At 44.2% G+C, this 15,458-nt stretch overlaps 1 protein-coding gene across 2 annotated transcripts in view; it reads right to left on the reverse strand.

Annotated features, from left to right (window-relative positions):
- SEC23B (SEC23 homolog B, COPII coat complex component) overlaps window positions 1-15,458 on the reverse strand; it is a 59,272-nt gene that overhangs the window by 39,199 nt on the left and 4,615 nt on the right. For both annotated transcript variants that reach the window (XM_053574521.1, XM_053574520.1), the window contains exons 3-9: window positions 14,164-14,221; window positions 9,987-10,073; window positions 6,853-7,089; window positions 6,658-6,743; window positions 4,358-4,502; window positions 3,604-3,762; window positions 2,962-3,077 (exon numbers count right to left, since the gene is read on the reverse strand). In XM_053574521.1, the coding sequence (XP_053430496.1) occupies window positions 2,962-3,077; window positions 3,604-3,762; window positions 4,358-4,502; window positions 6,658-6,743; window positions 6,853-7,089; window positions 9,987-10,073; window positions 14,164-14,221 (888 nt within the window). The remainder of the gene's footprint in view (window positions 1-2,961; window positions 3,078-3,603; window positions 3,763-4,357; window positions 4,503-6,657; window positions 6,744-6,852; window positions 7,090-9,986; window positions 10,074-14,163; window positions 14,222-15,458) is intronic.

The following is a 15,458-nucleotide window of genomic DNA, read 5'->3' on the forward strand; positions in this document are numbered from 1 at the left end:
ATTATTTGTTCTAACTCATGAATATTGATATTCACCCCTTACTAAAGTTAAGAGGAAAATACTGTTCAAATTTTTAGCACTTCTTTTACTTAGGCAGAGAAGCACAGCTTGATCCAAGTTATACATCTAGCCATGGCTCTTAAACTCTGCTCTTCTCAGAACTGGGAAGAAATCAAGAAAGATAACTTGGTCCAGCTATCTCTCAGGGTGTTGGAACCCTCCAGTGAGGGATCAGCTATTTGGCTCCAACATCTATCCACTCTCTCCCCTTCCTCAGTCATGTAATCCATGGCTGCCTGGAACAAAGATGGTCCCCAGCCTGCCTTGCAGGTGTTCATGTAACTCAGTTCTGCCTGCTGGAGCGTCCTTTCTGATGTGTGGAGTGTGTTCTCACAGGGAGGGGTGCATCCTTCTCAGACCTCTCCTTCTTCCTGCTGCTGTTAAGTGGCTAGAGCCCCAAAGACCCTCTTGGACCACAGCCTACATCTTCTTTTTTGAGACAGAGTCTATGTCACTCTTGGTAGAGTGCCGTGGCATCATAGCTCACAGCAACCTCAAACTCTTGGGCTTAAGCGATTCTCTTGCCTCAGCCTCCCATGGGACTACAGGTGCCCGCCACAACGCCTGGCTTTTTGTTGTTGTAGTTGTCATTGTTGGTTAGCAGGCCTGGGCCAGGTTCGAACCCACCAACTCCAGTGTATGTGGCCAGTACCCTAGCTACTGAGCTACAGGCACCGAACCAACCCAGCCTGCATCTTAAGGGTCATGGGTAACTCAGGAAGACCTCGGCTCCTGAAGACTATGAAACCAACACACCAGCCCCAGCCTGTCTACCTCCCGGGAAAGAAAGAAACTTGTTTTGGGTTTTCTGTCACATTGACACAAATCTAAACATATCTCCCTTCCATCCCTCTGCAATAGACCTGCTGAGTTGTCATCCTGGTTAGGCTTGAACTCCTCTAGCACCAGGGAGACAGCTCCCTCCTGAAGCTGTCCATTCTCTGGACATCTGGCTGGCTGTCTTTATGCTGAGTCAAAGTCTGTTTCCCAGCAGCTTCCACACACTGGTTCTAGTTCTACCCTGTGGTCACATACAGAACAAATGATTCCTTCTCCACAGGAAATACCTTCAGCTGGTGAATGCAGTCCAGCTTAATCTTCTCTAGTACCTTCTATCATTCCTCACACATGCATGACACAGTTTCAGGTACTCTCCACCACTCCCTCTGCTCCCCTTTGAACATTTCCAGTTCATCTATGTTGCCCTTTGAAATTGAAATGCTCAGGATGGAAAAAAACGACATAATTGCGGTGAGGTGTGACTAACACCAAGGACACAAGACTGTGATCTTCTTTGACCATCTACTCTTGTAACACAGCCTGGAATCACCTGCCTCTGTTGGAAGTCATTACAAACTACTGGCTCACCTTGAGCTATCATCTAAAACCACTAAATTAGCCAGGCGTGGTGGCTCACACCTGTAATCCTAACACTGTGGGAGACCAAGCCTGGTGGATCACTTGAGCTGAAGAATTCAAGACCAGCCTGAGCAAAAGAGAGAAAGCCGGTCTCTACTAAAAATAGGAAAAAAAAAAACTAGCTGGGCATTATGGTAGGCACCTATAGTTCGGCTACTCAGGAGGCTGAGGCAAGAGAATCACCTGAGCTCAAGTGTTTGAGGTTGCTGTGAGTTATGATGCCACGGCATTCTACCCAGGGCATGGAATGAGACTCTGTCTCAAAAAAATAAAATAAAACCACTAGATCTTTTTTTTTAACGTCAGTACCAACACTTTTGTACAATAGCTGATTTGATCTAAACGCTAAGTCTTTTCAGGAGTCAGAAACCTCAGGGAGAATCTGATGGAAGCAATGGTACCTCTCCACAGAAAAAACACATAAACTCTGACATGCAATCTCAGGGCCATACACAAATGCAGAAGCTTTTCTAGGGGTCCTCCACTTAAGAACTCCTGCAGGGACCTTGCAGGAATTCATGTTAAAGCTGTTATCAGTGAGCCACAGGCAGTGTCAGTGTCATCTGAGACTATGATGTTACTACCTAACACACATGCTGCTTTCTAGGACAGCTTAAATTGAGTTCTATCTCCTGCTCCCTTTACTCAATGAGCAGTGGCATCAGCCTGGAGCTTGTTAGACAGGCCCACCCTATGGTTCTACAAAGTGCTTCTCAAACTCCTATGCATGCAGATCATCTGAGATCTTGTTCAAATGCAGGTAGTGATTCAGGTCTAAAATGAGGCTCCAGATGCTGCATTTCTAACAAGCTCTCCAGTGAGGCTAGTGGTGCATGGTCCTTAAATTCGGCTCTGTGTTGGAATCATTGGACAAACTTCATCATGTTCTTACACTTTCTTTTGTGGCAAAACCTCTGGGATTGCTGCATCCCTAGAGTGTCTAACTCAGGAGTTATAGGTAAGGTCCAGGAATGTACACGCCTAATCAGTTCCCAGGAGCCTGTAAAGTTGCTGGGAAGCTATACACTTTGATCTGTGAGTGTAACATTAACTTAGGCTCTGAGTCAGTGCACCTCTAGCTGAGAGTGTGCTCTCTATTTGTCACTAAGTGTGGCCACTTAGCCAGGTCAAGTTTCTCTAAGTGCTTCAGTATTTAGACCCTATTTTCCCCTTTTCTCCCAAGGAAATGACCACTGCATGCTTGCTTGCTTGTTTTCCTGGCCTGCTCTCTGTACAAATCCAACAACTCAAAGGAAGAAATGAAGTTCCTCTGACACGACCGGATGTAGTGAACCTCTGGGACCTCCTGCTAATCACCGCATCTTCCCCCAACGAGCCCACACCCCTGTCCTTAGCTGCTGAAACCACAGCCCAGAGCTGCCTAAAAGCTTCTCTTTGTTGGCCTCACCTATTCCTATGGCTCCCTCACTTGTTTTCCTTTCCTTAAAACACTCTCACTTCTGTGTGTTCAGTGTCACATACCCAGTGAGATTTGCACAACACTTCATCTCCAAAAGTCCAGTTTGATCAAGGGCACAAGCATAAATATCAATGCAGTGACCATTTGCAGCAGTTCGATTAGCAAGCATCTCATAGTGCTGTGAAGAGAGGAAAATTATCTTTAATAAACAATAATGTTATTCCCAAGATATGCCTGACAATAACAAAGGATGTAATCAGATATAGGAATATGGAAATAATTTTCTCTAAAATACCCAGATAAAATAAAAATGGTTTTCAATTTCAAAACTTTTTTTTTTTGTAGAGACAGAATCTCACTGTACCGCCCTCGGGTAGAGTGCCATGAGGTCACACGGCTCACAGCAACCTGTAATTCTTAGGCTTATGTGATTCTCTTGCCTCAGCCTCCAGAGCAGCTGGGATTACAGGCGCCCGCCACAACGCCCAGCTATCAATTTCAAAACTTTTTAAGCAATTTTAAGGATACTCACTCTAGCTAAAGTCTAAAAGCAGGGGCAGTAACTTAACAGCAGTCAAGATCTGGAAGACTGTCTCTGAAAGAGCTTTGTGCTGACCACAACGCGTGGCCTCATCAAAGGAGCTGCCACTCCAGAGTAGCCCTGAGGACTGGCACAATTATAGCCTGTATCCAAGAGCACATACCTTCGTTGCCTTTTTCATGAAACGTGCATTATCTTTTTCAATATCATGCCACGACCGAATAGGAATCTTTAATTCATCTCCAACCACCATGCCAGGCCCTTGGGTAGGGGGACCTCCAGTAAACAGCATGATCCTGGCTCCCGTGTTTGGAAAAGTGCCCTAAAATAGTGAATAGCAACATTTTAGAAGTACACAGCCCTCCTCCAAGTATGGTTTTAATTTCCCCATACTCTGCAGCTATTCTTAACACTGGAGACACTACAGGATAGTACATGTGATAATGCAGAAAAGCAGCACCTATCTTCTTCCAACCTCACGTTTATATACTTTTATTAATTTGCTGTGAGCACTTCCAATTACTCTAATTCCCTTATGTTTTTTTTAAGAGACAGAGTCTCACTTTGTTGCCCTCAGTAGAGTGTGGTGGCGTCACAGCTCACAGCTCACAGCAACCTCTAGCTCTTGGGCTTAGGCGATTCTCTTGCCTCAGCCTCCCAAGTAGCTGGGACTATAGATGTCTGCCACAACACCCGGCTATTTTTTTGTTGTTGTTGTTGCACTTTGGCCGGGGCTGGGTTGAACCTGCCACCTTTGGTATATGGGCCCTGTGTCCTACTCACTAAGTCACAGGCACTGCCTCCCTTATGTTTTCCATGGATGGTGGGTCACAAGTGATTTTCAAACAAAGCCAAAAAATACATTTTCGGAGAGCAAGTCAGCATGATTTGAAAGGTCCTAGTAAATTCTGAATTACCTCCAACAAGCCAACAGCAATGGACAAAGCAACACCAGTGGACCGCAAAGGTCTCTTCCCCTGCGTTACGGGCCACGGGTCCCTCTGCAGCTCCCCAAGAAGATCAGTGAGGTTCATGTCAATCTTGTGGATGGGCTGCAGAAATCTGCATGATTTGTAACAGACACATCAATCCTGGCTTAATAAAGTACTCTCATCTTCGAGCCTAGGTGACATAGTTACTGCTCTTTAAAATAATTACTCAGAATAGGAAAAACTTGCAATTTTTTTCTTCAAAGTTAGTTTGAATTACAAACATAAAAGAATATAAAGCAATTTTGTGATTAGAAATATAATTTAAACCCTGATGGTAATTTACATATGTAACACGGAAAAAGATCAACTTGAAAAAGAGCAAATCAGTTTAACTGAATTTTAGGCAGCAGAGAAACCCTCAGGACATGCCTCTTGAGAGTTCAGTTCAAATAAGGCCCGTTCATGTGGACGATCTTCATCATTCTAAAGGTCTGGTTTGTGTTTCTCTTGAGCCTTGGGAATAACAGAGAGAAACACTCTCATTTGTTACCAGAATAAGAGGTTATCCCCAGCATATCAGGTGATGCATTTTATTGAGTTTAAACTATTAATCCGGCCTGGGGCAGCCACAGGCACTCAGTGGGCTGAGTGAAGTGAGCACCTGCACGTACGATTGTTCGAGGGCACCCAAAAGAAGTCTTTTGTTTCTTCCAGTTTTACTTAAGGATCACAAAGGACAATCGCCATGTGTCCAGAGGAGGGGAACTATTGAGTACAGTGATTTCAAAACTTTTTTAATAATCGCCCGGCACGTGGATCACACCTGTAAGCCTAGCAATCTGGGAGGCCGAGGTGGGTGGATTGCTTGAGCTCATGAGTTCAAAACCAGCCTGAGCAAAATCAAGACCCCATCTCTACTAAAAATAGAAAAACTGAGGCAAGAGCATCACTTGAGTCTGAGTTGCTGACTCAACTCAGTGTGACATTGAGGTTGCTGTGAGCTATGACACCAAGGCACTCTACCCAGGATGAGAGCTTGAGACTGTCTCAAAAACAAAAACTAATTTTTTTTTTTGAGACAGAGTATCACTATGTCACCCTCTGTAGAGTGTTGTAGCATCACAGCTCACAGCAACCTCAAACTCTAGGGCTTAAGCCAGCAGTTCTCAACTTTCCTAATACCTTGAACCTTTAATACAATTCCTGTGGGTTGCGACCCACAGGTTGAAAACCACTGGCTTAAGTGGTTCTCTTGCCTCAGCCTCCCAAGTAGCTGGGACTACAGGTACCCACCACAATGCCTGGCTATTTTTTTTCAGACAGAGTCTCACTATGTTGCCCTTGGTAGAATGCCGTAGTGTCACAGCTCACAGCAACCTCAAACTCTTGGGTTTCAGCGATTCTCTTGCCTCAGCCTCCCAAGTAGCTGGGACTACAGGCAGCTGCCAGAATGCCCGGCTACCGGCTATTTTTCTGTTACAGTTGTCATTGTTGTTTAGCTGGCCCAGGTTGGGTTTGAACTGGCCAGTCTGGGTGTATGCGGCCAGCGCCCTACCCACTGAGCTACGGGTACAACCCAAAAAAAACTTTTTGATAAAATATTAAGTGTTGGGGCAGCATGTATGGCTCAGTGAGTAGGGCGCTGGCCCCATATACCAAAGGTGGCGGGTTCAAACCCAGCCCCAGCCAAACTGCAACAATAAAATAGTCGGGTGTTATGGTGGGTGCCTGTAGTCCCAGCTACTTGGGAGGCTGAGGCAAGAGAATCGCTGAAACCCAAGAGTTTGAGGTTGCTGGGAACTGTGACAACACATCACTCTACCTACAAAAAAAAAAAAAAATCAAACAAAACAAAACATTAAAAACATTAAGTGTTGGCTCGGCGCCTATAGCTCAAGTGGCTAAGGTGCTAGTCACATACACCAGAGCTGGTGGGTTCGAATCCAGCCTGGGCTGGCCAAACAACAACTACAACCAAAAAATAGCCGGGCGTTGTAGCAGGCGCCTGTAGTCCCAGCTACTCGGGAGGCTGAGGCAAAAGAATCACGTAAGCCCAAGAGTTTGAGGTTGCTATGAGCTGTGATGCCATGGTACTCTACCCAGGGTGATAGCTTGAGGCTCTGTCTCAAAAAAAAAACAAAAACCAAAAAAACATTAAGTGTTGGTTAGGGTTAACCAGTTTTTTCCTCTAATAATTAAAAAAGAAAAGGTTGTAATATTTCTCTTCTCTGACTCCTATGGGCTTGCCCCCTGCAGTATGTGCACCACTGCACGCAGCATCTCACCTCCTGGAGACAAAGGGGTGCTCCTGTGGCTGGGTAGGTCTCGCTTGCTGCATAGGCATGGCCGGCTTGGTCAGGCCCAGCATATCCTTAAAATAAAACAAAAAAAACCTCATTTTCCATGGCATTAAAAGTGAATGAATAGTTAATTTTTAAGAAATGTCCTTGCTCCTGTTTCTGTATAAGCCAGGTACAAACCTGTATTTGCTTTGCAGTTAAATCCTTGGTCCCTCGGAAAACATAACTTTTGGAGATTCCTTCACAGCTTAGTTCGTGAACCTGCACCATCCTCCCAAATGTGATCAAACCCACCAGAGCATCTGGAGGAAGAAGACTCAGGGACATCTGTAGGGACTCTTTGAGTGCTTGAAGGTCATCTTCCTCCAGGCATGTGTCAACCACATACAGAAATATCAGAGGGGATGGAGCACCTCGCTTTAGATAAAGAAAATAGCACACTGATCACTATACAAATAGATATAACCACTTCTTTTTAAAGCAAATCAGGTATGAAAATCACAAGTCTTTGGCGGCGCTTGTGGCTCAAAAGAGTAAGGCGCCAGCCCCATATACCAGAGGTCAGGTTCAAACTCAGCCCTGGCCAAAAACTGCAAAAAAAAAAAAGAAAAAAGAAAATCACAAGTCTTGATCTATATTTACTCTTAAAGGATAAGGACATCTATACGAAGTTCTACTTACCTCATTAAGTGACTCAGAGTCTACTATAACAAAAAAACATAAAAACAATTTGTATCCAGGCAGGGCCTATGGCTCAAAGGAGTAGGGTGCTGGCCCCATATGCCGCCCCACCCAAAAACTGCAAAAAACACTTTGTATCCAACAATTTATTCACTACTTTCAAATCTCTACCTTGCGCCAGACACTGTTCCAGGTGCTGGGATACACAGTGAACAGAAAGAACAGAGACCCCTGCCTGTCTCAAGGAATAGACTTTCTGAAATGGAGAGATTAAGGGAGACAGGGAGCACCAGGGGTAAAGGAAAGGGGCAGGTTTGAGTATTAAACAGAGACTGCGGGCAGCGCCTGTGGCTCAAGGAGTAGGGTGCAGGTCCCATATGCCAGAGGTGGCGGGTTCAAACCTAGCCCTGGCCAAAATAAAAAAAAAAAAAAAAACAGAGACTGGGATTGCCTCATTAAGAAAGTAACACATTGGTTCGGCACCCGTAGCACAGTGGTTATGGTGCCGGCCACACACACCCAGGCTCGTGCGTTCGAACCCAACTCAGGCCAGCTAAACAAGGACAACTGCAACAAAAAATAGCCAGGCGTTGTGGTGGGTACCTATAGTCACAGCTACTTGGGAGGCTGAGGCAAGAGAATCACTTAAGCCCAAGAGTTGGAGGTTGCTGTGAGCTGTGATGCCACAGCACTCTACCAAGAGTGACTTAGTAAGACTCTGTCTTAAAAAAAAGAAAGAAAAAGAAAGTAACACATGGGCCCACACGGTGGCTCACACCTGCAATCCCAGCACCATGGAATGCCAAGGTGGGAGCTGTTGGCTTGTTGGAAGCAATTCAGAATTTACTAGGACCCTTCAGCTCAAGAGTTTGAGACCAGCTTGTTCAAGAGCCAGATGTGATGGCACAGGCCTGCAGCCTCAGCTACTTGAAAGGCAGGAGAGTCACCTAGGAGTTTGAGGTTGCTGTGAGCTAGGCTGAGGAGATGGCACTCTAGTCAGAGCAACAGAGACACTCTTTAAAAAAAAAAATGAGGGCGGCGCCTGTGGCTCAACGAGTAGGGTGCCGGTCCCATATGCCAGAGGTGGCGGGTTCAAACCCAGCCCCGGCCAATAACCAAAAAAAAAAAAAAAAAAAAAAAATGAGCCAGGCATTGTGGTAGGTGCCTGTAGTCTCAGCTACTTGAGAGGCTGAGGTAGGAGGATTGCTTGAGCTCAGGAGTTTGAGGTTGCTTTGGGCTAGACTAACACCATAGCACTCTAGCTTAGGCAATAGAGTGAGACTCAGTCTCCAGAAAGGAGAAAGGAAAAAGAAAAGGATAGGAAAAAGAGGCTGGTTGCGGTGGCTCATGCCTGTAATACTGACACTCTGGGAGGCCGAGGCAGGTGGATAGCTGAGCTCATGAGTTTAAGACCAACCTGAGTGAAAAGCAAGACCCCTGTCTCTACTAAAATTAGAAAAACTGAGGCAAGACCATCACTTGAGCCCAAAAGTTGGAGGTTGCTGTGAACTGTGATGCCATGGCACTCTACCCAGGGCAAAAGCTTGAGACTTTGTCTCAAAAAAAAAAAAAAAAAGAAAAAGAAAAAGGAAAGGAAAGCAACATCTGAGCAAAAACCTGGAAGAGGAGAGAGTCAGCGATATAGATACAAGGGAAAAATAATTCCTGCCTAATGAAGAAGCTAGTGCAAAGATCCTCAGCCAGGAGTGTTCCTGGCACAGTACGGAGAATCAAGGAGGCCCTCCAGGATGATTGAGGACACACTATACAAACAGGTGATGGAGGATCCCTATACTGGGCAGTCACGAGGCCTGAAAGGAAACACACAGGGCTTTGAAAGTCCTGAGCCATTTTCACCAATGGAAATTTCTCAGTTGAGAAGTAGTATGACGTATGTTTTGAAGAGTTATTCTGGCTGCTAGGTTAAGAATAAAATATAAGGGCAGCGCCTGTGGCTCAGTGAGTAGGGCGCCGACCCCATATACCGAGGGTGACGGGTTCAAACCCAGCCCCGGCCAAACTGCAACAAAAAATAGCCGGGTGTTGTGGCGGGTGCCTGTAGTCCCAGCTCCTGGGGAGGCTGAGGCAAGAGAATCACCTAAGCCCTGGACCTGGAGGTTGCTGTGAGCTGTGACAAAGGGCAATAAAGTGAGACTCTGTCTCTACAAAAAAAAAAAAAAAGAATAAAATATAAGTGGGCAATGGTAAAATTAGGTAGAAAAATTAGAAGTAACTCAAGTGAGAGGCAGTGGCAGGCCGAGAAAACTTAGCAGTGGGGAGATAGAAGTAAATTTTGGATAAATTCTGAGTATGTCCAATTATTTTGGCTAATGAGATTTTCCAGGAGATTAGATATGGAATATGAAAAAGAGATGTCAAGGATGAGTATAAGGTTTTTAAGTTGAATAACTAGAAGACGGAGTACCATCAAATGAAAGGGAGCAGGCTGTGGAAGACAGGTTTTGAATTTTATCAGTTCCACCTTCCTTGCACACACAGCTCCTGCTGGCTGGGATCCTGGTGCCCTCATAGCTTTAAGTCCCCCAGCCAGGTAAGAGGCACAGAAGACAAAGGAGTTCATGAGGAACTCAACATTTAAACACTGCTCATTAAACACACAACAAAGAAGGTACCTGTATCATGTACTCAATTGTAGAAAACTGGGGCATCAATTCAGCAGGCTGATTCACCTCAGATATGCCTGCATACGCTGGAGGAAACTGAAAAGAAGAAAACAAAGCCGTGTTCTGTTAGGGTGGACAGACATTTACAATTTGTATTTACCATGTATGAAAATGGTAACAATCACATATTAATTCTTCAAGCACAAAATACAAAGCCTGTTACTAAAATACAAAAATCAGGGTGGCGCCTGTGGCTCAAAGGAGTAGGGCGCTGACCCCATATGCCAGAGGTGGCGGGTTCAAACCCAGCCCCAGCCAAAAAAACTGCAAAAAAAAAAAAAATAATAAATAAATAAAATACAAAAATCAGTATTTAAAACTTCTGTGACTTGTATCACTTTAAACTTTAAAAGAAACAATTATGGCTTGGCGCCTGTAGCTCAAGAGGCTAAGGCGCAGGCCATATACAACTGAGCTGGCAGGTTCGAATCCAGCCCAGGCCCACCAAACAACAATGACGGCTGCAACCAAAAAATAGCCAGGTGTTGTGGCGGATGCCTGTGTGCCTGTGGTCCCAGCTACTTGGGAGGCGGAGACAGGAGACTCTCTTGAGCCCAGGAGTTGGAGGTTGCTGTAATGCCACAGCACTCTATCCAGGGCGACAGCTTAAGGCTCTGTCTCAAAAAAAAAAAAAAAAAAAAAAAGAAACACTTATTTAGAGCACTTTTAGATTATTGTTGAAACTTCTAAATGTTTAAAAACACAGTATGAAAAGCCATTTCTTTTCTTTTTTGAGAACAGTCTCACTTTGTTGCCTTTGGTAGAGTGCTGTGACATGAGAGCTCACAGCAACCTCCAATTCTAGGGCTCAAGCAATTCTCTTGCCTCAGCCTCCTGAGTAGCTGGGATTACAGGCACCTGCCACAATGCCTGCCTATTTTTAGAGACGAGCTCTCACTCTGGCTGAGGCTGGTCTCAAACTTGCAAGCTCAGGCAATCCACCCGCCTCGGCCTCCCAAGTACTGAGATTATAGGTATGAACCACCTCGCCCAGCCCGAAAAGCCATTTCTTAAGCTTTGCCCTGCAAATAAAAGGATAAATTCCACTTGTCTCATCAACAGACTGCACAGAAGGCTAAAGCCTTCATTTGGGTTTATTATTTTGGCTCGTATCAATATAGTAATACTTGTTCAGCATAAAAAAATTGGCAAATTCAAGAAAATATAAGAAAACAGGAGGGGAAACCCCCCAAATCCTATCACCTAAAAGTAGCTATTATCAACATCTTGGCATATTTCCTTCCAGACTTTTTCTACTTAAGTACAGTTGAGATCATCCCATATATACCATTTTGGGACCTGCTTTTTGCACTAAGTATAGTGTCACAAGCATTCTCTCTCTTTTTTTTTTTTTGAGATAGAACCTCAAGCTGTCTCTCCGGATAGAGTGCCATGACATCACAGCTCACAGCAACCTCCAACTCATGGGCTCAAGCAATTCTCCTGCCTCTGTCTCCCAAGTAGCTGAGACTATAGGAGCCCACCACAATGCCTGGCTATTTTTTGGTTGCAGCCATCATTGTTGTTTGGCAGGCCCGGGCTGGATTCAAACCCGCCAGCTCAGGTGTATGTGGCTGGCACCTTAGCTGCTTGAGCCACAGGCACCGAGCCTCTCTTTTGTTTTTAAAATTTTCTGCAAGCAATTTAAGTCATAGCATGTGGGCTCATTTTTAATCCCATCTTTAGTTTTATAATAAAAATAGAAGTTGAGGTACATCCCCAGTTTAGCAGGTGATTACTCCAGGCCAACAACCTCAGAGTGACCAAATACAAATTATGAGAAGCTGACAGGCAAATATAAAGCGCCACTGCCCAGGAAGCAGGTATAAATGGGTGTCAGAACACCAGCAGGAACCAATAAACCCCATCCTGGCTATGACGGCCCACTCGCTGCAGCTCCCACCACAGAAAAATTTTACCTATGACCACAAAAAAGCATGGAGAACCCAGGCAGGTGAGCACAGGTGCCCTGACACACTGGCCACCTCCCCCAAACCAGGAGAGACCCTGATCACCCACCCATCACTTGGGTGCACAAAAGGAGGGAAAGAGGTTGTTATCACCCAGATTCCTCCAGGGGCCATCCCTCATCATCTAGCTTTACATTCAGTTAGAGGCTCATTTCTCCACGGCCTACCTGGGAGAGTCACAAAACAGTATTTCCCTCTACCACAGACTTTCAGACCAGACCTATAAAACTGGCAGGTGAAGATCATAGATAAACATAGTAACAAAAAATATTTACATGGCACTTACTATGTGTCAAGGTCTGTTCCAAATCCTTTACATTCATTAAATCAGTTTAATCCACACAACAATCCTGTGCAGTGGTAGAGTACTATTATCCTGATTTTAAAGACAAGGAAACTGAGGCATAGGACGTTAAATGACTTGTCCCAAAATCACACAGAAGTAAGTCGTAGATCTGAGAATCAAATCCAGGCAGTCTGACTATGGAGTCCTAGCTCTTTACTACCATGCTACCTTCCTTCAAATTTTCATAGTAAATTGTATTAAACACAGACATCAATTCTGAACAGAACAGGGCAGAGAAATGTTTTTAAGATTTGTATATATTTCCCCTTATGTACAGAACTGAATAAAGTGAGTCTCTGAGAAAAAAAAAAAAAAAAGATTTGTATATACTAAAGCTTAAAGACAAAAGGAAAAATATGGTCAGCGCCTATGGCTCAAAGGAGTCGGGCGCCAGCCCCATATACTGGAGGTGGCGGGTTCAAACCTGGACCCAGCCAAAAACTGTAAAAAAAAAAAAAAAAAAAAAAAAAAGATGATTTGTATAGACTACTGAATATCTCATAGAGGTAAATCTTAAGTAGAATCTGCTTATAGTTTCTTCAGTATGAGATTAATTGTAATTATGATCACATAAATGAATATATAAACTCATGTCATTAACAGCTTAAGATCTGTTATAAAAGTGTAAACTATGCTGGGCACAATTCATTTTTTGCTAACAGGTTTATTGAATACCATTTACATACCATAAAATGTATCATTCACGGGCGGCGCCTGTGGCTCAGTGAGCAGGGCGCCGGCCCCATACACCGAGGGTGGTGGGTTCAAACCCAGCCCCGCCCAAACTGCAACCAAAAAATAGCCGGGCGTTGTGGCGGGCGCCTGTAGTCCCAGCTGCTCGGGAGGCTGAGGCAGGAGAATTGCCTAAGCCCAGGAGTTGGAGGTTGCTGTGAGCTGTGTGAGGCCACGGCACTCTACCAAGGGCCATAAAGTGAGACCCTGTCTCTACAAAAAAAAAAAAAAAAAAAAAAAGAATAAAATGTATCATTCACAACTCAATCATAATTAGTAAGTGTGCAGAGGTATGCAACAGTTGCCATAATCTAGTTTTAGAACATTTTCATCATGGGCACGGTTACTTTTTTTTTTTGAGACAAGAGCCTCAAGCTGTCTCTCTGGGTAGAGTGCCATAGCATCACAGCTCACAGCAACCTACAACTCCTGGGCTCAAGTGATTCTCCTGCTTCCGCCTCCCAAGTAGCTGGGACCACAGGTGCCCGCCACAATGCCCAGCTATTTTTTGGTTGCAGCCATCATTGTTGTTTGGCGGGCCCCGGGCTGGATTCGAACCCACCAGTTCAGGTGTATGTGGCTGGCACCTTAGCCGCTTGAGCCACAGGCGCCAAGCCGGGCACAGACTTTTAAAGAGAAGTCTCTATTGTCATTTGTGAGCTTCTTCTAGTTTGGTGGTTTTAAAATTTTTAAATCAAAAGAAGCTCAACACTGATACTTGATCCTAAGTTAGAAAGACCAGAAAATAAAAATTTAGCAATAGACACTATCCCATTATCATAGAATATACTGAATTCAAGTGAATTGTGAACAAAAGATCTGTTTTCATAAGGTAATAGACTCACTGTCTATAGAAAACTTACAAGGAAAGGAAACTTCTTGACCCCTCCACAGCAAATGACAAAGATCCAAATAATGAAACCATTCAACATTTACTACTAGGCTTAACAAAAGCTAACACCTTGAGTTTAGCAGAAATTGCTGACTGCCAGTGTAGATACCAATTCAACCTCACTTAATATTTTTCAGAGTAGAATAATTAAAATGAAGCACATATTTTAAAAAACAATTCACATACCTGATTTCTTTGGAAACAGAAATTACAGGCCCAAAGTTTTGCTCGATAATCAACCTGACTGTGAGAAAGAGAAATATTACAACTAGGTAGCATAAAAGCATTCATATGCAAATTTAAAGTTCAATAATCACATAGGTAAGTATTTCTACTGGTGTCTAAATAAACACATGCAAAACATTCACTATAATTAGAATTCTGACTCTTACATACACCAAAAGTTTCCTGTAAACAGCTGCAGTAAAGAATCAGTAAATCCCTTTTTCTTTTTTCCAGTCTCCTACATTAATTTTTTTTTTCTTTTTCAGTTTTTGGCCAGGGCTGGGTTTGAACCCACCACCTCTGGTATATGGGGCAGCCCTCCTACATTAATTTTTAAAATTTCATAATTTAGGGCGGCGCCTGTGGCTCAGTCGGTAAGGCGCCGGCCCCATATACCGAGGGTGGCGGGTTCAAACCCGGCCCCGGCCAAACTGCAACCAAAAAATAGCCGGGCGTTGTGGCGGGCGCCTGTAGTCCCAGCTACTCGGGAGGCTGAGGCAAGAGAATCGCCTAAGCCCAGGAGTTGGAGGTTGCTGTGAGCTGTGTGATGCCACGGCACTCTACCGAGGGCCATAAAGTGAGACTCTGTCTCTACAAAAAAAAAAAAAAAAAAAAAATTTCATAATTTATATAAATTATAGACTATTTCCTTTTGCCTCTTACCTTAACATAGTATTCAGGAATTTTTCTAACAACTTATTGTTCAGCTATGTGAAACTACTAAATTCCAAACCAAAAGCAAATTTCACACACTGGAAAACCCTCTTACACTTCAACCTCAGCCCACTCGAAGAAAAGTTGAACAGAACACTTTTGGGTTGATACACTTCCTAGAATTCAAAATAATGCTTCATCCCCCCACCCCCAATTTAGAAAATTAAAAACCAGTGGCTATCATTTTAAAAGTGGAGCAACAGGGCAGCGCCTGTGGCTCAGTCGGTAAGGCGCCGGCCCCATATATCAAGGGTGGTGGGTTCAAACCTGACCCCGGCCAAACTGCAACCAAAAAAAAAATAGCCGGGCGTTGTGGCGGGCGCCTGTAGTCCCAGCTACTTGGGAGGCTGAGGCAAGAGAATCGCTTAAGCCCAGGAGTTAGAGGTTGCTGTGAGCTGTGTGAGGGCACGGCACTCTACCGAGGGTCATAAAGTGAGACTCTGTCTCTACAAAAAAAAATAATAATAAATAAATAAATAAAGTGGAGCAACAACATTCTTACATATAGTCACATTATATTAAAGTAAGAGGAATGAAGTAAA

This window comes from Nycticebus coucang, chromosome 21, assembly GCF_027406575.1.
Source record: "Nycticebus coucang isolate mNycCou1 chromosome 21, mNycCou1.pri, whole genome shotgun sequence".
NCBI lineage: Eukaryota > Metazoa > Chordata > Mammalia > Primates > Lorisidae > Nycticebus > Nycticebus coucang.